Consider the following 23,485-nt stretch of genomic DNA (forward strand, 5'->3'; position numbering starts at 1 on the left):
CTGTTTATCACTGGAGGTGATCTTTCGCTTCCCACTGAGCAGGACTAGCAGAGGGCTACAAGCTCTGACAAGACCTTTACTGCTGTCCCTGCCACCACCCCTTCCTATGGTCCCCAGCATCATAGACGCCAAAACTTCAACTAATCTGATTCACTCCACATGATAGCAAGAAACAGCAGAATGCATTGGATACAACTATTGGCCCTGACGACATCCTGGCTGCAGCACTGAAGACTTGTGCTCCAGAATTAGTTGCACCAATAGCCAAACTAGTATAGCTACAACAGTGACACCCACCAACAATAGGGGAAATTTTCCGGGCATGTCCTTTGCACAAAAAACAGGCAATGCCAATCCCCAGATTTAGTCCATTCTCAATTGCAGCAAAGTGATGGGTGGTGTCATTGGCAGCGTGATCAAATGTCGCTCACATAGCAATAACTTGCTCACTGATGCTCAGTTTGGGCTCGCCGGGGCCATGCAGCACAAGATTTTTCACAGCCTTGGTCCAAACATGGACAAAGGAGCTGAATGCCAGTGGCAATGTGAAAATGACTGCCTTTTGCAGTATAAATGATCAACAGAAGGGCTATGTTCATGTATGATGTAGATGATGATGTATAAGAAGGACATTTGCAGAACATAATGGAAGCTGTGGAGACATCAATGGAAAAAAACAGATTGGTGTTACCAACAAACCAGAGTGAAGAAAAACTTAATAGCAGCTTTTACCTACTACTCTAAGGGAAGACAAGGCAAATGGAGAAAGGTAATAGTTCCCTTATCTAGTGAGCAGTCCATGCCTCTATCCTGCCTATTTGACGGGGTCCACAGACAGGGTCGGCAGAGAGGCCAGAAGTGGGATTTATGGAAAGGCCATTTCCTTCAATATCAAACTACATCAAGCCTTCACGCTAAAGAGCAGAAGCATCAAGTCAATTCTTTTCTTTATGATGTAGGTCCATTAATAGACAATGTTCTTCTGATGCAGGGAGTGGAGGCATCCACCGTGGGCCATCCTCAAAGCCTCTGACACATATTTTAGGCCGAAGCAAAACTTAGTAATAGAATGAGTATGTTTTAACCAGAGGTCACAATGACCCAGAGAGTCAATTGAATTATTTCTCAATGACCTATATTGCCTAGCTAGTTCTTGCAGATACGGTGCACTGAAGGACTAACCAATCCATGATTGCATAGTCGTGGGCGTCCAATAACTCTGACTTTCTGCCGACCAAAAATGACCTTACTTTAGACCAAGCATCCAGTATGTGAGGCAGGCCAAGCTTAGAGAATTAAACCAGGCTATAATTTGGCATGGCTCCGAGGCATCCCATAATTCTGTTGACTGTCCAGTGGCAGCAGCAATACCCTTAAGAAAGTCTGCCAAACCAGGAAAAGGTTGGGAAACTCCACACTGACAGCCATTCTGAAATGCTTGTGTTATGGCGCAAAGAACAAACCTAGATGCCAGGATTGCCCAGCCAGGGGCGTGAATGCTTCAAATGCACCAAAACTGGATATTTCAATGTTTCTGCGAATCCAACAACTTTAATTGAGACAGACGACAAGAAAATATTTATGAAACATCCAAGAAATTTGAAATCAATGCCAAGTCAAAATTACAGTTTCTTGGGGAAATTAATAGTTTTAGTGCACACTATTGGTTAGTTACACTGTAAGCTACAGAGTTTGATGCCACCTTTAAATTGATGTTGGAGCTGGCATTAACGTATATAGCAGATAATCTCGACTGGCTTCAGCTAATACCCCTTCATCCATCAGACACAAATTACAAGGTCCAGGTGGCACGCACCTTCCAATTTAAGGCAGGATTTTGGTTCTTCTTTGTTAGCAGGGTTGATAGATTGTTAATTCTCTCTATGTTGTCCACAATCAATAGGCATCCTTATTGAGTGGCAATGTCAGCGTACTTCTAAGAATTCTGGAAAAAACAGGTGATGCCCAGCATTTAAACCATTCATGGAATAATCTTCAACCTTTTATTTAGAAGCATGGTGGTTGTGTTACTGGAATAGTAATCCAGAGACTTGACGAATGAGTTCAAACCCACCATGGCATCTGGGGAATTTAAATTCAGATGAATTAAATAAATCTGGAATGAAAAAGCAATATTAGTAATGGTAACCATGAAGTTATCAGGTTATTGTAAAAAGACATCTCCTTCACTCGTATTCTGTAAGGAAGAATAACTGCTGTGCTGGTCTGACCAATATGACTCTAGATCCATAGCAATGTGGAAGACTTTTAACTACCCTCAGTTTTATCAAAGCCACTGTGGAAATTTAAAATCTACAGGGACTGTGATGGTTCAAGAAGGTGGTAAATTTTCCCGTTCCGCCTGCCATGGGAATCGGAGCGGGCGAGGGGTGGACCATGGGACGATCCGATGACCTCGGGCGGGGTTTTAGGGTTTTGGAATGAGAGCTGCTATAAAATCCCACCCTAGATTCTCAAGGGCAAGTAGAAGTGGAGAATAAATGTTGGCTTTGCTAGTGATGCCCACATCCTGCGAATGAAGAAAAAAATCTACACAATTGTTTTTGGCCCTTCAGGTAGGTTTGTCAATGATTTTCTGGGGGGGTGGAATCTTATCTGCTTGCTGATAAGATTCCACCAAGACAAGGACATGAAGGCATTCAGGAGGGTGCAGAAAAGATTCATGAGAATGGTTCAAGGATGATTTCAGTTCATGGATAGATTGGTGTTCCTGTTCTCCTTGGAAACGAGAAGATTAAGATGGGATTTAATAGAGCTGTTCAAAATCATGAGCAGTCCAGGACAGAGTAGATAGGAGATAAATTTCCTGTTGGTGCAACAATCCAGAACCAGAAGAGACCAATTTAAGGCGATTGACAAAAGAAGCAACAATGGCACGAGGAAGACCATTCTTTCCCAGTGAGTGGATAGGATCTGGAATTCACTGCCTGAAAGTGTGATGGAGGCAGATTCAAATGAAGCCTCCAAAGGAGGATTGAATAATTATCTGAAGAGAAATGAAATTAAAAGGCTACGGGGAAAGAACCGGGAATAGGGTGGGTCAGGGTGGCTGGTGGCACATTGGTTAGCACTGCTGTCTCACAGTGCCAGGGACCCAGGTTCAATTCCTGGTTTGGGTCAGTGTCTGTGCGGAGTTTCCACGTTCTCCTCATGTCTGTGTGGGTTTCGTCCGGATGCTCCAGTTTCCTCCCAAAATCCAAAAGATGTGCTGGTTAGGTGCATCAGCCATGCTAAATTCTCCCTCAGTGTACCTGAACAGGTGCCAGAGTGTGGCGACTAGGGAATTTTCACAGTAACTTCATTGCAGAGTTAATGTAAGCCTACTTGTGACATTAGTAAACAGACTTTAAAAGATGGCCTCCTTCTATTCTATGATACAATAGGAAACACCAATTCAAAATGTTTGAAACACGGCAAGTCAATCAACATCAGAATGGGTATGTAATTATAAATGAACTGCAACACTTGTATTTAGATAGCACTTCTATCAGATAAAATGCTACGGGTACTTTAATATACATATGTATGAGATAAAACATAGTCGAAAATGTAAGTGCTACATGTTCCTTTGAAAATAAGTGTCCAAGTGGGCTAGAAGAACAGATTGATCTGGGTTACTGATACATGAATTATTAAAACCAAACTATACAGGTTAATAGGTTCATAAACAAAGTACTGAAGTACATTTCTAAAGGGATAGAATTGAAATGCGGAGAAGTTATCTTAAATTTATATTGAGCAATGGTTGACCTATGTTTTGAGTAAACTGTTCCCATCTCCATATAATGAAGAGACACTGAAGAAGGTACAAAGATTTTCTAGAATGATACCAGAACTAAGCAGTTATAGTCGTTACAAAAAATTGGGACAGATTTGGGCTCTCCAAGAGTAGAAAATGGAGGGATGACCTGATGGAGGTCTTCAAGATTATAAGGGGTTTGATAGTGTGGACATAAGGATGTTTCCACTTGTGGGTAAGACCAAAACTAGGGGTCATAAGTACAAGATAGGTATGAATAAATCCAATAGGGAATTCAAGATAAACTTCTTTATGTTTTTCAGATGAGAGATTAACCCAAGGCACTATCTGCCTGTTTGGATTGGGTGGCTGTAAAAGTTCCCAAGGAAGAACAGGGGAGTTATCCCTGGTGTCCTGGACAATATTTATCTCTCCACCATCATACAAAAAAAATCAGCTTATCTGCTCAACATCACATTGCTATTTGGATTTGGGATCTGCCTCCTTGTCCTACCCATGCTGGAGATCGTGGCATAGTGGGTCAGACCTGCCTTTGAGCAGAAAGCACAGGAAAAGGGATATTCACTTGCTGTGTGTTCTACATATTGCAATTACTTATTGCAATCTCTCCCGGCCGCAGTTTAACATCCAACTCATTTCGTCCTCTCTTTAATTCTGATGAAGAGTCACTCAAAATGTTAACTCTGCTTCTCTCTCTACAGATGCTGCTGAGTTTCTCCAACATTCTCTGTTCTAGTTTCAAATTTCAGCATCCGCAGTATCTTGCTCATTTTGTGGACGATGTGGTCAGAGTAGAATCACCAGAGTAGAAAGGGATGGCATGGTGGCACAGTGGTTAGCACTGCTGCCTCTCAGCACCATAAGTAAGAAGTCTCACAACACCAGGTTAAATTAACTTTAACCTGGTGTTGTGAGACTTCTTACTGTGCTTACCCCAGTCCAACGCCGGCATCTCCACATCTCAGCGCCATGCCAGGGACCCAGGTTAAATTCTGGCCTCGGGTCACTGTCTGTGCAGAGTTTGCACATTTTCCTGCGTGGGTTTCCTCTGGGTGCTCTGGTTTCCTCCCACACTCCAAAGATGTGCCGGTTAGGTGAATTGCTCATGTTAAATTGCCCCTTAGTGTGAGGGAGCTTAGCAAGGTTAATACATGGGGTTACAGGGGATAATTGAGAACAGAGACCACTCCATCTGACGAAGGAGCATTGCTCCAAAAGCTTATGGTATTTGCTACCAAATAAACCTGTTGGACTTTAACCTGGTGTTGTGAGACTTCTTACTGTGCTTACCCCAGTCCAACACTGGCATCTCCACAACAGGGGATAGGGCAGGGGTGGAATTGTGGTCGGTGCAGACTTGATGGGCCAAATGGCCTCCTTCTGTACTGCAGTGATTCCATGATTTCAGAGAAGCTGTCAGACCTGCTGAGGCTTTCCAGCATTTTCCGTTCTGGTTGAATGAGCAGGGGGAGGGACGGGCCTGATGTAGTGGGCGGGGCCGGGCGCGCATTGCTGGGCGGGGCCTTGCTGTGATGGGCGGGGGCCTACCGCGCGGAGATGGGCGGGGAGGCGCTGCGATGGGCGGGGCCGGGCGCGCGGCGATGGGCGGGGCCGGGCGCACGGCGATGGGCGGGGAGGTGCTGCGATGGGCGGGGCCGGGCGCGCGGTGATGGGCGGGGAGGCGCTGCGATGGGCGGAGCCGGGCGCGCGGTGATGGGCGGGGAGGCGCTGCGATGGGCCTGGGGCGGGACGAGGGTTGGAGGCTGAAGGTCAGGCGCGTGCGCATGAATTGCAGGGTGGTGCGCAGGCGCGGACTCGTCTCCTGAGGTAAGCCTGTGGCGTCCAGCGCTGGAAGCGGCGGCTAAATGGCGTATGAGGCCGGATAGTACAGCCCGGGAGGGCAGTGGCGGAAGGCCGCGAAGCAAATCAGTCGCTGAGCTCGGGAGAGTCCGGCAGGCAGTGTGCTGCTGCGTGGGGCGGTGTGTGGCCAGAGGTCTCCTGACTGGGGAGCTGCAGTAGTTTCCTGAAGCTGACAGCACAACATCTAATCACACAGTTAATAAACCTTCAGCAACTGCAATATACTGTGAGCCCGGCCAGAAGCGGTGACCAGTTAACTAGTGTTAGTGTGGAAATAACTATCTGAAAACGAACTATCTGCAATTTAATTAAAGGATTCAGATTATATACATATATATTGTGATATGTATATCATAATAGATATTGCAGTGGTTCGGGTGGCCTTCTGAAACAGGAAATACGCACCCATTGAGAAATTCTTACTTCAACCCCAATGGTCACGAGTCACAATTACTGTTTGGGAGCAAAAAAAACTGCAGTTGATTTCTGAGAAAAATCAACCTGATTTATCACCGCCTTTTCTTGATTTGATTCTAGTTTTCAACAACACGAATTAAAATGATGCAGAAGTACTTCACTGAAGGGCAGGTGTACACTATTCCGATTATCCAGCCTGACTTGCGACGGGAGGAAGCTATTCACCAGATCAGTGATGTCCTTCAGTATCTCCAGAAAATCTCCAATGATGTTTTCACTAGGTATGGGTCTATGAGTGACATGGGTATTGGATAGGTCTGGGTAAACATTAGACTTTTGTGGTTAGCACTGCTGCCTCACAACTCCAGGGACCTGAGTTTGATTCCGGACTTGGGTGACTGTGCAGAGTTTGCACGTTTTCCCTGTGTCTGTGTGGGTTTCCTCCGGGTGCTCCGGTTTCGTCCCACAGTCCAAAGATGTGCAGTTAGATGGATTGGCCATGCTAAATTGCCCCTCAGTATCCCAAGATATATAGGTTAGATGGATTAGTGGAGTAAATACATGAGGTTACAGAGTAAACCTGGGGAAGAGTTGGTGCAAACTTGATGAGCTGAATGTTGTCCTCCCGTACTGTAGGGATTCTATGATTCTTCGTTGATTTGTGATACTGAGCAAGGAGATTACTTCACTATTTGTGTTTTTGTTTCTTGAGGTGCTAGGTACTGCGTGTCACTTGCAGGAACAAGTTAATAAACTACCTTTGAGTTGAGAATTCGACTGGCTGTTTCCATTTGCTAGTTTGTGTAGGCTTTTGTATTTCAAAAGCAAGTATGGAGAATACTTTGAAATGGAGAGTTTGTCTTTTATGTGATAAAATGTCTTGGGACATGTCATAGTGAGGAAATTGACGAGTAGCAAACAGGAAATGACCAAAACGATGGATTTGAGGAGGCTTTTAAAGACCAAGAAAGGATTAGAAAGTCAGATGGCTTTATGGAGGGAATTTCAAAGACTGGGGCAGAGATTAATTTAGATTTACCTGGGCAGAGAGTGCCTACTGTGTGAAATTGATTGCCAAAGCAAACAGTTGAGCCTTGTTTTATCAGGACACAAGAGAAAGGATAAGAATTGGAGAAAACGTTTGTAGAGGTGTGATTCAGATATGTCTCTAGATGCTAAGATTACTGCGTTAGATTACAATGATCTTTATTGCTCCCCAAGCCACATTGCTGAGAGAGAGAGGGATAAAGCCTTAGAGAATGAAGATTACCGGGACTTGATAGTTTGAGTTATAAGGAGAGGTTGGATAGACTGGGACTTTTTTCCCTGGAAATTAGGAGACTTAAGGGTGAACTTAGAGGTCTATAAAATAATGAGGGGCATAGATCAGCTAGATAGTCAACATCTTTTCCTAAAGGTAGGAGAGTCTAAAACTAGAGGGCATAGGTTTAAAGTGAGAGGGGAGAGATATAAAAGGGTCCAGAGGAGCAATTTTTTCACAGAGGGTGGTGAGTATCTGGAACGAGCTGCCAGAGGTAGTAGTAGAGGCGGGTACAATTTTGTCTCTTAAAAAGCATTTAGACAGTTACATGGGTAAGATGGGTATAGAGGGTTATGGGCCAAATGCGGGCAATTGGGACTAGCTTAGTGGTAAAAACTGGGCGGCATGGACAAGTTGGGCCGAAGGGCCTGTTTTCATGCTGTAAACCTCTGACTCTATGATTAGTGAATCAGTTGTGTTGGGGAACAACATACAAGTTGAGCACAGTAGGAAATATCAGTTCATGGCAAAGTATGGTTTCATTTTAGGTTGTCAAAAAAAAATGAGTTCAGCAGGCTAGCAAGTGGATGTTGAGTTAAATTTGGAGAAAATAGAAGCCCAGATGAGTGTTTAATTGGGAGCAGTAAACAAGTGTGGGATTGGTTCTAATGCTTGATACGTTGCCCAGTACCTGTATGATAGCATTATCAGATGCAACAATATCATTCCCACCTCTGTTACCTAAATTGGATACTCGTATCTTGCTGTACCACTGCATCAAGCGTGCCTCCATTCCAAGTATAACCAAAATACATCAGCTTATACTTGGTGGATTGCATTTGATTTTTTTTTAGCCCATTTTCTCATCTTATCAATACCCCTTTGCAGCTTCAATGTGCTGTTGTAGTCTCCTTTACAATTTCATATGGTCTTCTAAAGAATTAACAGTACTATCTATTTTTGTACCATTTGCCAATTCCAACTTTGTCCTTCAAATTGTTGATGTACAGAGTGGCCTCTGTGGGATGCCTGCTCACACTTCTAACCCTTAGTCCTTGCTCTCTGTTTTTCCCTTCTAACCAAATATGAATCCAGTTTCTCTCCTCCACTTAATTCCATACATCTTAACTTGAGTAGTGGCAAATATATTTTTAGAGTGGTGTTTCATTATTTAGAATATATCTTAACAGCAGGATGTCTTGTTGCAGGGTTTCCCAGAATGTGGCAAGCAATCAAACTCGCTTGCAGTCCATCAATGACCGGATCAATTTAGCACAAGCTAAGATCAAGAAAATCAAAGGCAGCAAGAAAGCCACTAAAGTAAGGACTAATTTTCCTGGGTTTTCTTGGTGTGTTCGATTCTGCACTGGATTTCTGCAGTGAATTTGTAAATTCAGAAAAATATTCCTTCATGTGTTGCTATCCCTCTTTGCACAATTTGAAGACATCCAGACTTGAAACATTGGCTCTATTCTTTGTCTACAGACACAGACCTGCTGAGATTTTCCAGCATCTTCTGCTTTTGTTTCAGGTTGCAGCATCCACAGTATTTTGCTTTTATCTTTTGGGAGTGAAATTATGAAACACTTCTACATGCAAGGTATGACTGATCTATGACTTAACTCCATATCCACCTTTCCCCATATTCCTTTCATAAATGGCGGCTGATCAATTAATTTTTAATCGAAGGTTGATAAATTTGTTAACCAAGCATATGAAGGGAATTGGGGAAATAGAGTGTATGGAGTTAAGTGACAAATTAGCCATGAATGGTAGAAAAACCAAATAATCTACTCCTGTTCCTATAAGGGAAATCTTAAATTAATCTTCACCCTAGACCATGAAGTGCCACGTGTGGTTTACATTTTATGGTCCTTCGTGCGCCTAGTTTCCATTCGCAGTTTTGGTGAATTGGTGATCATTGACAGTGTATCTCCTCAGGATGGCTGGGTGCACGACTGCAAAGTCACCTTGGGCTATGTGGAAATGAGGCAGTGTGATGTTACTTTGCTAATACTAGCCTAATAGGTTTCATATGCCTTTTGTTCTATTGTGTTCTGTGCAGGTATTTTCTAGTGCAAAATACCCTGCACCTGATAGACTTCAGGATTATGTTTCCATTTTCACTGGGGTAGATGACCCTGCTTTGCAGAAGCGTCCACGCTACAAGATTCACAGCAAGCTGAAGTCACTGGATGAAAAGGCTATGCAGGTATATGGTAACCATAGGCCCTTAAGTCCATAGCAACTCACCTGTGAATTATGACATTTTAATTAAACAAAATATAAGCAGCCAGTTTACTCAATTTTTTTGCCATTTTGATGATCCTATTGCAAGCTGTTTAAATATCAAAAGCTGTGCAAATAGATGTGACAAAATACTGATACGCTACAAATATCAATCTGTTTACAGTGATTATTTTATTTACAGTGTAAGATGAATCAGACAAGGAAATTAATAGAACAGTGCACAATATATTCCTTAAACCTCCAACTCCTAGATTTTGTCTTCAAAGTCCTCCAGAACAATCTTTACACTGGAATTCCATTCCTTTCCCTCACCAAGTATATACAATCTGTTCATCTTGTTCCTACCTTATACGGAATCTGGTTCTGGACAAATGTGTTCTATACATTCTTCTTGAACAGAAAGCATTGCAGGTGGTCACATATAGTCACCTTGTGTATAAAAGTAGTGTGAAGCACACATTCCACCACCTTCTGCTTCTGCCAAGTCTTTACATTTTAAGTTGGAAATACAAGAAGTGCATACACAGACCACAGGAAGAGGCTGCTCATATTTTTCCCTCTACATAAACAAGCGATCATAAGTGTGTGCCCATGTTTCCTATATTCCTTTCCCTATATTGCTTTTCTCCCCTTTGCTGCAAGCATTTATCTAATCGAATGTTGATATGGTCTGCATCAAACGCTAACTCCAGTACCATATTTTTGAGATGGTTGTTATAATATTATCTATCTTATCTCAGCTGGGATGTCAGTGAGGTGTTAATGAGTTAGAGCTGGGGAGGGGAAATACCGGTGGGAGTTACTGACCACTGTCTAGTGCTCAGTGGATGAGGAATGATGTTAGGTGCATGGGCTGTGCTCTGATTTCCTTCCCACAAGTCAATCTGCTGAAATTAATTGGGCGGACTGGCCATGAAGGCTGGGCAGGTTGCTCATTTATTTCCTTCGACGTTAAGGATGTGTCATCAGTCAAATAAAATAAGCTTTTAGATGCCAATCTAGTTAGAGAAAGAAACATTTCCAGGATGAGATTTGCAGAGTGAGCTAATAGATGTATATTTTATTTTCCTTCAGGACAAGACAAAGAACTATTATCATGTGTGTTTGAATATTAAATCACGGGAGGAGAATGAGACTGAGGGGTTGGGAAGCCTTCCTCGAAATATCACCTCCATCAGTTCTCTGTTACTTTTCAACACCACTGAGAACCCGTAAGTGTCATTAATCTGATTAAGGGAAAGGAAATAATTTTATTACTAATATATTTGTTCCATATGTGGGTTATATATGGACATACCTACTGCCACTGTGGTCTGTCGTTCATAACATTAATGAAGGTGACATTCATAGAAAACAATTAACTATTGACTCATGGCAACACTTGCAGAACGCACCCTGCAGTTTATTCTGAAAAAGAGCATTTCTGGTGTGTATTGCAGGTCTGTGTGTGAATTATAAATAATAAATCTTACACAGGTTTAATTGTAATATTTTAAACAAATAGAAAAATCATAAATATTCTACGCATAGGTGTTGCTTGTCCTGGCCTGTCCATGTCAGAATCAAAATAGCTAAGTAAATTGAATCAAAAAATAAACTGGAATTGCTTTTACATTGAAGGAACAAAGTAATTGTACTTTAATTTTGGTCAGTATGAAGGCAGTTATGGTTATGATTTTTCATGATTTTTTTTTAGAATTTAGAATCCCTACAGTGCAGAAGGAGGCCATTCGGCCCATTGTGCCCGTACCGACGACAATCTCACCCAGGCCCTATTCCTGTAACCCCACATATTTAGCCTGCTAATCCCCTGACACTAAGGGTAATTTAGCGTGTCCAATCAACCTAACCCGCACATATTTGGACTATGGGAGGAAACTGGAGCACCCGGAGAAAACCCATGCAGACACGGGGATAATTCCCTCTGGACCCTCACCAGTGGTGACCAGTGCTCTATGCTCGATCTAATAGTGTTTTGTATAGCTCAAGTAGAACCTGCCCTGCTCTGGTATTCTATACATCGTTAGAAGTCTCACAACACCAGGTTAAAGTCCAACAGGTTTATTTGGTAGCAAATACCATAAGCTTTCGGAGCGCTGCTCCTTCGTCAGATGGAGTGGAAAGGTGCTCTCAAACAGTGCACAGAGACACAGAAATCAAGTTACAGAATACTAATTAGAATGCGAATCCCTACAGCCAGCCAGGTCTTAAAGGTACAGACAATGTGGGTGGAGAGAGCATTAAACACAGGTTAAAGAGATGTGTATTGTCTCCAGACAGAACAACTAGTGAGATTCTGCAAGTCCAGGGGGCAAGCTGTGGGGGTTACTGATAATGTGACATAAACCCAACATCCCGGTTTAGGCCGTCCTCATGTGTGCGGAACTTGGCTATCAGTTTCTGCTCCGGCATCTCCACATCATTCCATACATCGGCCAGTAAAAGAAAATATTCCGTCTGCCGATCAAAACCACCTTATCGAACTGTCCTGTTACCCTCAGGAATCAGTGGACACTCACTCTAAGATCCCTCTATTCACACACGGGGAGATCATATTAGAGAGAGGAGGGGGGGTTGGTATGGGATATTAAAAGGCCCAATGTGTCATATGTTTCAATCTTGAATGGCCAATCAACCTAACCTCCACATCCTTGGAGTATAGGTGGAAACTGGAGCGTCTGGAGGAAACCCCTGCAGACACGGGGAGAATGTGCAAACTCCACACAGTCACCCGAGGCCGGAATTGAACCTGGGTCCTTGGCGCTGTGAGGCAGCAGTGCTAACCACTGTGCCACCAAGGTCCCACTGTTCCTGCATCTCCTTTAGACTTCCCCCTTTATTTTCGTCTCTCTCCATTTTCTTCCTGCCAAAGTGAATCACCTCCCACTTCTGCGCCTTGAACTTCATCTTTCACTTTTCTGCCCAATCCACCAATATGCCAATGTCTGAACATGAGATTTTCGGAAAGATTTCAGTCACACACAAGGTTAGGAAGCAAAATGAGAGCACGTGGCATTGGGTGGAATGTACTGACATGGATTGAGAAATGGTTAACAGACAGAAAACAGAGCTTGGGTACAAATGGGTCATTTTCAGAGTGGCAGGCTGTGACTAGTGGCTTATCACAAGGATCCGTACGCGGGAGCCCAGCTATTCACAATCCATCTAAAGAATGATGTGTGAACTTCTGTGTTCACATTTTTGAATGGGGGAAACAAATTATGAAAATATTTTGCTATTATTAGCAAATGATAAATTTTAAGGTTTGAGGAGATTATAAGAAATAGGAGCAGGAAAAGACCACAAATGTTGGAAAAATACTTCTAAAGTATTTTAATAAGAATATCCTGAAAGAAGTATTGTGCGCTGAACTTGTAGCTTGCTTTAGAGGTGTTTTGTTTTCTGTTCTTTAGATTGAAGGTCTAAGATAGTGAAGCAGATCTGCTTAGTCAGTGTATGATAGTGTTCTACTCTTTCAACCTACAGCTATAAGAAGTATGTTCTTTTGGACCCATTAGCCGGAGTGGTGACAAAAATTCACAATGCACTGGAGACTGAGAAAGACGAGAAACCATTTGACGCTCCACTCTCGATCACCAAGCGGGAACAACTTGAAAGACAGGTAATTATGGAGGATTGTATTGCTGAAGTCTGGGGCACGCGTGTTCCTTCCACTCCGTTACATGATTTTAAAAAATGATGGATATGCAAAATGCTCTTATGGAAGTGCTGGGAACTGTTTTGTATTATGCCCCAATACAAGGTTGTTGTACATTTACCCGCCACCAGTCATTCTCTGCAGACTGTCCCAATGGGCATGGAGAGATGTCCATGTGTTTTAACCTACAATTAATTAAAACTACACACTGCCTCATTCACTTAATAAAAGGGAATTAGAGTAACCTAGTTAATTTCTGCAAGGCTCATGTGATACAAAGTCATGCATTTTCAGAATTAAATGCTCCTGACTGTCCAATGCTGTACATATGTTTGCAATGTCAGTGCATCCAGCTTCTTAGCTTTGCTTTGAAACTTGCCTTAGCTCTGTTGGCTTGTCACAGACAGATTTATTTCCTTGCACTTTTAAGGGTTTAAACAAGAGGTAACACAGTCACTTGGTGTTAATGGAGAAAACTGAACTCTAACCTTTGGTCAATTTTGGAACTCGAGCTAAGCCAGTTAGGCTCCCCTTTCAGTTTCATTGAGCTGAACAGATTTGAAGGAAAGTACAATCTTAAATGCCTTTCTGGGATGTCAATCTGATCTGATATCAAACTGGCAGAGGGCCAGATGATGCACTTTGTTAGCAAACTAACTCCAAGCTAGCTGAAGCTGAACAGGAAGAATATTCATATGATATCTGCTTATCACTATTGCTACAGTGTTTTATTTTGGGCTATTCTGTATGGGTTTCTGAACATGGTAATCCTTTGTTATTTCAGACAACTGAAAATTATTTCTATGTACCAGACCTGGGACAGGTCCCAGAGATTGATGTCCCTTCCTACCTGCCTGATCTGCCTGGCATTGCTGATGATCTCATGTACAGTGCTGATCTGGGTCCAGGCATTGCACCCTCTGTGCCAGGAAGTAATATGCCTGAACTGCCCAGTTTCAGTACAGAACCAGTTTACACAAATGGCCCAGGTACAGTACAATAGTCTGTATTTACTATTTTGTGGTTTGTGTTCCTCACTCTCACTCCACAATATGTCCTCATTGTCTGAGGGTTGCTACGTTAAGGCAAGGAGGAAGACCCCAAGAACTGCCTTGGCCAGAACAGGGATTGAACCCATGCATGGGAAGGTAGTCTGCACAGCTGGATCCAGTTGTTGATTCAGCTGCATTGTGATTGCCTCCATTTATTCTTGTCTTTTTTTATGCCATAACAGGAGCAGTATTGAGCTGTTGTTTTTCTATTCCAGTTAAAAGCCCTCATAGAACCATAGAAAATTACAGCTCAGAAACAGGCCTTTTGGCCCTTCTTGTCTGTGCCGAACCATTTTATGCCTAGTCCCACTGACCTGCACTTGGACCATATCCCTCCACACCCCTCTCATCCATGAACCCGTCCAAGTTTTTCTTAAATGTTAAAAGCATTTACCACTTTATCCGGCAGCTCATTCCACACTCCCACCACTCTCTGCGTGAAGAAGCCCCCCCTAATATTCCCTTTAAACTTTTCTCCTTTCACCCTTAACCCATGCCCTCTGGTTTTTTTCTCCCCGAGCCTCAACGGAAAAAACCTGCTTGCATTCACTCTATCTATACCCATCAAAATCTTATACACCTCTATCAAATCTCCCCTCAATCTTCTACGCTCCAGGGAATAAAGTCCCAACCTATTCAATCTCTCTCTGTAACTCAGCTTCTCAAGTCCCGGCAACATCCTTGTGAACCTTCTCTGCACTCTTTCAATCTTATTTACATCCTTCCTGTAACTAGGTGACCAAAACTGTACACAATACTCCAAATTCGGCCTCACCAATGCCTTATATAACCTGCCTTATTTCACATGTGATAAATCACGTGAAATAAATTAGTGATTTTGAAAGAAAAACACACCAAGTCTGAAACGGTGTTATTCTGCACCACATTCTAGCCAACTGATCTCACTTCCCCTGTATTGTATCGCCAACTGGAAACAGCTGAGCAGAGCAAACTTGCATGCACAGAAAATGGTGGTGATGGTTATTTTTGTCTTTTTAGGCCCAACAGATGCACAACATAAGCACACCAGAGTGACTTGCCCTCCCATTTATTACAATGAAAATAATGTCTGGAACTTCATCTGTCCTTTTCCAACAGTCCCTACCCTACCTACTTTTCTTGCATGTTCCACACTTTCTTTGATCAAGGCAGCGAAGCACAAGACTGTTTCTTGGCCACTGCCGATCTCTTCGCTCGTCATCAGAAGGCACTGTGCCCAAATTAAGGAAAGAAAATTGAGAAAAATGTAAATGCATTCAAATGTTATCTTTTAAAATGAAGTCACTGTATAATTATGGGTTAGTACCGCTTAATTATGCGATATAACACAGTTCTGCAGGGAGGGAAAAGTGTGGGATGGTGCTCTGTGTGACCCGCATTGTACCTCGGCCTGGCAAATTTTAACAGCAAACCAATTGTTACCAATTACCAATAGAAGTAGCTCAAGATCATAATGTTCCTCCTTCGTTAGGATAGTAATCTTCAACTTGATGCAAATTGCAGGAAAATGTATTTGTGAAGCAGTAATCAATGCTTAATCTAAAATTGTCTAATTTCAGTAGTGATTGTGGAATGGCTATTACTCAAAAGTCTATAACTTTAATGTTCTGCATTTCAGATCAACAGAATACTAATCTCCCACTGCCGCCTGTAGATCTCCCTCCCCCAGAACTACTGGCACCAGTGAGTGTGCCTCCACCTCCTCCGCCACCACCACCACCTCCTCCACCTCCAGTTCAGTCACCTTTGCAAACTAATGTTGGCAACGGTCAACCACCAGGTTTGTTTGTAAATGTGTCTACTCTTAATTATGTGTCAATCAACATAGGGCTGTTGCATAAAAATACAAAGTGTGGAAAATACTCAGCAGGTCAGGCTGTGGGGAGAAAGAGTTAATGTTTCAGGTTGATGATGACCCTTCATCAGAATTGAGACTCTGTGCTAATGTTGCCTGAGCTGCTGAGTATTTCTAGCATTTTCTGTTTTTATTTCAGATTTCCAGTCTCTGCAGTATTTTGCTTTTGCGTAAAAATACGATTCATTATTCTCTCTTATGATGGGCATGCTTAGAGTAAATAGATGTCCAACTCCATTAACATGCTGCTGTTGGAGCAGCCTTATGGATCAGTGCTACCATCAGCAGGAACCTAGTGGGACTGCAGATCGTCACTGGGTGAGGTGTTCAATGCACCAAGTACAAGGGGGTTTGCGCCCAAGTGCCTTGGCCAAATTCAAAATACATTCTCTGTTTTTGTGAATTTAAGCCTCGTGAACTTAAAGGAATACCAAGGTTTCTGATGAAGCTGCTTTGTTCTAAAGTAGTTGCTTTCTTTTAAAAAAAATAAGAATCCAGTTGATCCAAAGAGGTAGCTGACTTGATTATGACTACCTTTAAAATTGTTTTTGGTGCGGTTTTGATATTGGCAAGAGAATGGCAATTTCAAAAGGAAGTTAAATGAGCATCAACAGTTATTCCACAGCAGAAGCATCATAACTTTGCTCAATCATCTCCACAAACTCAAAATAGGAGCCCCAGCTGTGTTTTTTTATTTTCCTCTTCACCCAAGAGGTTTGAGGCCAGTTTTAATACTCCTCAAATCACAGGCAGTCATAATAGGGAATCTTATTCATTTGTGGTTCAAATTGCAGCATGTGATGTATTATCCAGTCATCATGGATCACTGTTCCTTTAACATCACAGGCTTAAAACCCTGGAATTCCTTGATTAGCATTGTGTGGGGAGCACCGTCATCTCTAATGGTCTTATAAAACTAACCACTATCTTGAGAGCAACATTGGTGGACATTAAATTTAAGAAGTAAATGTCCAGCTTTTTAAAAGAAACATTCAGAGGATCTGTATGTGGCTCATAAAGCCTGCATTCTTGCCTATCACTAATTGTCCTTGCCAAGGTCGTGGTTGCCCACTTGCCTACTGTTTAATCACAGAATCCCTACAGTGCAGAAGAGCCTATCAAGTCTGCACTGACTCTGACAGAGCATCTTACCCAGGCTGTCTCCCCCACCCGTTCCCTGTAACCCCAAACTTTTGATAGAATCCCTACAGTACAGAAGAAGGCTATTCAGCCCATCAAGCCTGCACCGACAACAATCCCGCCCTATCCCCGTAACCCCAGGTATTTCCCCGGCTGATCCCCCTGAAACTCCGGTCAATTTAGCATGGCCAATTAACCTCACCTGCACGTCTTTGGACTGTGGGAGGAAACCGGAGCACCCGGAGGAAACTCACGCAGACACAGGGAGAATGTGCAAACTCCACACAGACAGTGATCCAAGCTGGGAATCGAACCCGGGTCCCTGGCGCAGTGAGGCAGCAGTGCTAACCAGTGTGCCATCGTGCTGCCCCTATCCCATGGCTAATCCATCTAACCTGACACATCTTTGGATTGCTTGCCTCATTGTTTCAGAGAACAGTACATCTCTGGATCTGGAGTTACATAGGTCAGATTTCCTTTCCTAAAGGATGGTGGTGAACCATATGGATTGTTACAACACTCCAGTTTAATGGCCAGCATTACTGATACTAGTTTTTTTTATTCCAGATTTTAATTTATTGCATTTTAAATTCCCAGTTGCTATGATGGGATTTAAACTCATGTTTTTATTACTTATCAAGGCCTCTGGATGATTTGTCCAGAAAAGCAAACATTTTCTACTGCACCATTTTGTGGAATATGCTGTTTGTGAAATAATTACCACATAAATGGTTTCAAAAAAGTAATCCATTGGATGTCAAGTGCTTTGTGTTGCCTAAGAGTTTTGGGGAGTAAAATGCAACTTCAACGAAGATGTAAAATGGACAGTAATAAATATTGGATAGGATAGGATAATTATCTGACGAGAAAAAACTTTGCAGAGTTACAAGGAGAGGCTGAGGAGTGGCACTAGTGGCTCATACAAAGAGAGAGCACTGACATGATGGGTCAAATGGCCTCGCTCTCTGCTGTAACCATTCTATGATTTTAAGTATCCGCTGATGTTCCCTTCCATTGAAGACTGTTTTTGTGCCCTTGGCAAATGTTAATTATATCACCCATGAAATTTCTCTCCCAAATCCAAGGACTCTTTGTGAAAAGCTCCTTCATTGACTCCTGCTTTCACTTATTGTCCTTCAGAAGGTGGCTTAGTGCAGGGAGCACCTCAGGAGGTTGTGAAACCCTCAAATGGAAGAGCCAGCCTACTGGAGTCAATTCGCAAGGCTGGAGGAATCGGGAAAGCCAAATTGCGCAATGCGAAGACCATTAAAATGGAAAAGAAAAAGCAGAAAGAACAGGAACAAGGTATATTTTTCTATTTAATACTTTTTTGTTTAAAATAATTGACCAGAATTAAATGATGTTTCAGAAGCTGCATAAAACTGCATTACTTTTGTATGGGATTCCAGAAGCTTTAGAAGGGCCTTTATGGTCACCTTTTCACTTTATCCCAGATTCTGGCCTACAAAGGAACCTTGAGTTGTCATCGTTAAATAGTGATCCTAGGGAGGAAGTAGATACTCCAAAATTCAGGAACAATGAGCTGCTGCCAATCCGTGGTGTCAGTTTGGAAAATGATTTTATCCAAATGAAAGTAAAATACTTTCCTAGCACCCGCAGCGCTGATAAAAGTTCATTAACCTGAAACGTTAACTCTATTTTTCTCTCCACTGATGCTGCTTGATCTGCTAAATTTTTCCAATGTTTTCTGTTTTCATTTTCCCCCCTTGTCCTGTAAATTTGTTGATGGGACTGCGAATGCAAATTTAGATTAGAAACCTGTATAAGTACCCTCTTTCTTGTGCAACAGTGCTAATAAAGCTATCTTGAGGTGTGGGCAGGGGAGGGAGTAGAGGCCTTGTTGATCTTGACCTGTTCTATGTCTTCTAGGTGGAACAATGAAAGGAGGTGGAGATCTGATGTCTGATCTCTTCAATAAGCTGGCAATGAGGAGAAAAGGTACAAAACCCATTGTTGATGCAGCTTAACAATTAAACAGTGATTGTAGTCAGTTGACAAATCATGCGTGACAAAATGTCAAAGACTGACAGATTGAATCTTCACTCAGTGTTACTTTTCTTTCTCCACCTTATGTGTGCCATTTATTTTAATGAAGGATTAAGCTTCCTCTCCTTTGTCCTAATCAGTTGCCTTGGCCTGGCTACAGTAATGACGGGTAAGGTTTAGCCGAACCCATTCACCTCTGGCGCATATCCCATTATGGTTGCTGAGTCTCGCGAGAGGGCCAGCGAGATCCCAGTTTGCAATGTTTCCTGACCCTGCTGATGTGATCAGTGGGCGTGAATCTGATTTGCATGGATTTAAATTAACTTAAATATAATTAAACAGCTTTAAGCTGTAACATCCGGCCCCTTGGAATGCTACATTCCCCCTCCTCCTCCGCCCCCTCATCATGCCAGCATGATTCACGACTGCTTTTTTGAAATTGAAAACCAGTCGTGTTGACCATGTTGGAGGTGCCTGGAGGCCCTGGGGATTGAGAGCCAAGGCTGGGCATTGTCCCCTGGCACTGCCCCTGATACAATGCTGAGGGTGCTGTGTGTGGGCACTGTCAGGAGGGTTACACTCCTGCCTCCTGGGGATTACCAGCGTGCCACTGACGGTGTGGGAAGAGTGCTCCTGATACCTATTTGAGTTGAGGGGGAGGTGGCATGGAGGGTTTGAAAGGAACTTTATTCTTTTCACAGATTGGGACATCCTTTAAAGATGAAGCCCTGATTTCTATGGAACCAGTCTTGCTGGCTCCCTCAGGCCCTACCCCACCAGAGTGATGGCGCAAACCACACCTCCATCCCTGACTTTTTTTGACTGTCCAATCTGGTCAGAAAAATACACCTGTTTTCAATTAAGAAGCTGACACTTTGCCCAACATTTCTGCTGTAGTCATTTCAGAGGCCCTTCTTGTGACATCAACTTTTAGTACCAACTTGTAGGCATGTTTATGCTAACTCGACCAACTGAACTGGTTTGAGAATGATCTAAAATTCACTTCACATGGGTCCTCTCGCATTCAACAGAAATAGAAACTTTATTCTGCTGTAGCTGACAACTCGATGTTGAAACTGCAGATTAGTGTCCTGTAACATGAGCTATGCTATAATACTGTATAATTGACTGGATTAAAACTTGTACATCTGATTTACAGGCATCTCAGGTAAAGGTCCTCAACAAGGTGAAGGTGGCAGTGGTGGAGGAGTAGCTGGCGATGTTCCTGTATCAGGTGGTGCTTTTGCTCGCATGTCTGATGCCATTCCACCCCTCCCACCTCCACAGCAGCAAACCACTGAAGATGAGGATGAGTGGGACGCATGAGATTTGCTGCCTGATTTGGCGAAGATGTCTGCATTAAGTGTCTGAATCCTCTGAAACCTTGAACTTTTCTTTCCGTTGTATTAAGCCTGTCAATGCCAGCTCAAGGTTGGGATACTCCAAACAAAAAGTTTGCTTTTATATGTGACTTTTTCTACCCAATTGGTGTATGATGGGAATCAAACAGCCCAGTTCATGTAGACACAATCACCAGAGCATTTCATCTTCCTGGCATCCTAGTTCGCTACATAGCTAGCCAAAGACCTCCGTAATTAATCAGCAGAATTTCCATCATAACATTTATGTTCCTTAAATGGCCTCAGCTGCAACACAAACACTTAAATGTCCAGGACACGTGTGGTGTGAGCAGAAATACTGCCTAATAATAAAAACCATGTAAGTGGCTATTGTATTAAACAACATTTTTCTCCAATATTTCCTTTTATTTCATTTTAAAAGGATGTGAAATTTACAGCTGTTGTATGGACACATGCCTCTGGCTGGATGGCCAATTGATTTCCAGGTTTCCTTCAATGCTGCTTCACCAGTCTCAGAAAACAAATGACAATGGCCCAAATTTCCTCTCCATAGCAAGAATGGGTCGAGGAAAGAAGTCAGTCTGTTCCCCTACTCTGATGCCATAGTGTACTGCATTGCTTTGAGAAGCAATGGAAAAACACAGAATTCCTCAAGGATTAGAGTTTAGCAAAATACTAAGACTGTGTTGTTTCTGCTTGCAATAAGCAAAGCTTTATATATAGAACTTTTGCATAATTATAGCAGACCAGTAAAAGTTTAGTCTGTTTGTTGACTGGAAGAGGCAAAGTTTTAAACATAGCTGTGACACAACTCCATGCTTGTGAGGTTTTAAGGACATCAGGAAGTGACACGAAGGTTTCCCTGTTGTATATGCCACCAGTTGAATTGGAATGATGAGCCTGTTGGGGAACATCTGATTGTTCAAATTGAGATATCATGAAGAGCAAAATTAATGTAGAATGATCAAATTTGCATTTTGTGTTAGCAAAGTGCTTTCCTTGAGTTGCATTTTTTTGAATAAACAGGACATTTTCAAATTAGTCACCCTGTAAAGGTGGGTTGGCAGATTGTGCAGACAGTAAGGAAAATCCATTGCTGCTGTACTTTAGTTCTAACATTCCTATAAACAGACTGACCATTTTGAAGAATTATTATAATTTGGGTCCTGCCATGTGCTGATCTGCATGAGAAAATTCCTGTTGTGGCGATTTCTTGAAATTATCCAATGAGCCACATCAACCGAAAAACAAAAATGTCTCCAATCTTTGGAGAGACAGCCCTGACGAGAAAATGGCAATTAAGCTTTTGAATATAGTACATTTTTGCATAGCTCGTCAGATTGGGATGTATACAGCCTACCATTTTATTAAAGTATGGTTTGCAATTATAGATTGTGTATTATGGTTAAACAGATCTTGATACATTTCTGCTGTGCTCCCAAGTGCAGAAATGCTGTCTCTGTGTCATTATCACATTAGCCATTGTATCTGCCAGAGCTCCATGGAGTCGTTTCATATATTTACCCAATCCACCTTGTAATTCCCTCATTGCACATTTATTAAATCAGTTGCACTTTACAACTTCAAACAGGAAACCGATCAATGACCATGAGGAAGTTAATATTTTGCCATGAGCCATGTAAAATTGTAAATCTAATATAAAAACTTTTACTACTTTCCTATGTTGAGTGGAATTTTTTCTGACCTGTGGTAACTCAATAGTGGATATGTTATAAATCATTGTTTTTTTGTCTTTCAAAGTTTTTGATTGTTTCCCCTTCTCTACTCTGTAAAATTGGTCAGCTCCGCAGCAACATCTAAACCAGAATTCACACATGAAATCCAATACATTTCTCTCCCACCATGTTAAAATGCAACCATCATTGACAGTTTTACTGGCTACATTTCATGCACGGTGGTAAAAGCTGTGATTTTTGGATGAATTGTTCAAATCACTCTCGCAGGTAGCTTCTCTCTGGTTTTGCTTTGCAACACTTAGCTTAATGAGCAAGGAGTCTTCCCTCAGGTGATAGATACACGAATCTGCTTTTTAAGGTGACACTGATCATGGAAATAGTAGCCCATTCAGCAATTTAAAGCAGTTCTGCATTCAGTCTGATCATGGTTGATTGGTGTGGGTGAGTAACAGTTGGGTTTCAAGTCCTAACCTTTCATCAGAACTGTTCTGGTAAAAGGTCAGTTTAACTCTTTCTCTACAGATGGTGGCACTCTTACCTTTCTTCAGAACTTGAGCATAACAATCTAGTCCTGAGTGTGATACATTTTCAGAAATGCAGGCTTTCAGATGTGGCTGTTTGGAGAGTACCAGAAACCAATGTTAAACAGAAGTCCCATTTGCCCTTTCAGGTGTATGTAAGATATCCTATGACACTTATTTGCAGAGGATCAGTAAGTTATCCCCAGTCACAGAGATCTGTTCACTATCACATTGCTCTTTTGGAAGTTTTGCTGTATGCAAATTAACTGCCACATTGACTCCATTCTTTGGGACATGTTTTGATGGTCAACAGTGTGATGAGTTTTTTCATCTAACATCAATTGTCATTTGCAGAAGGAAGTATGAAACGCAGATGCGGCCTTTCCTTGTCCCAATACTGGTGCCAGCATCCCATGAAATTGAACTTTATTCCCACACCATTTGTTTAGCCATGTGTTCACCTACCTAATTTGGCTATGCCAATTTGCAGTGTTCAGGTAATAATCCAGAGATATTTAACTTAGCTCCTGGTTTCCAGTACTCTCCAAACAGGGCCACTTGCCTATCCTTCCATGTTCTCAGTCTTAACACAGATCACAACTTAGTCATCACTTTCTATATGCTT

General features: G+C 42.3%; 1 protein-coding gene across 5 annotated transcripts; it reads left to right on the forward strand.

Annotated features, from left to right (window-relative positions):
• Window positions 1-5,531: 5,531 nt before the first annotated feature.
• On the forward strand, window positions 5,532-22,395 carry wash1 (WAS protein family homolog 1). 5 transcript variants are annotated; one of them, XM_078220011.1, is made up of 11 exons: window positions 5,532-5,608; window positions 6,179-6,339; window positions 8,528-8,639; window positions 9,385-9,531; window positions 10,644-10,780; window positions 13,056-13,191; window positions 14,012-14,216; window positions 15,898-16,059; window positions 18,415-18,579; window positions 19,165-19,233; window positions 20,441-22,395. In XM_078220011.1, exons 2-11 carry the CDS (start codon window positions 6,200-6,202, stop codon window positions 20,605-20,607), a joined length of 1,440 nt encoding a protein of 479 aa, XP_078076137.1. In that variant the 5' UTR covers window positions 5,532-5,608; window positions 6,179-6,199; the 3' UTR covers window positions 20,608-22,395. The 5 variants fall into 5 exon arrangements, with proteins under 5 accessions (XP_078076137.1, XP_078076135.1, XP_078076134.1 ...); XM_078220009.1 differs by having other exon boundaries at window positions 5,606-5,903; XM_078220008.1 differs by having other exon boundaries at window positions 5,606-5,867.
• Window positions 22,396-23,485: the final 1,090 nt, after the last annotated feature.

This window comes from Mustelus asterias, chromosome 9, assembly GCF_964213995.1.
Source record: "Mustelus asterias chromosome 9, sMusAst1.hap1.1, whole genome shotgun sequence".
NCBI classification, from domain to species: Eukaryota; Metazoa; Chordata; class Chondrichthyes; order Carcharhiniformes; family Triakidae; genus Mustelus; species Mustelus asterias.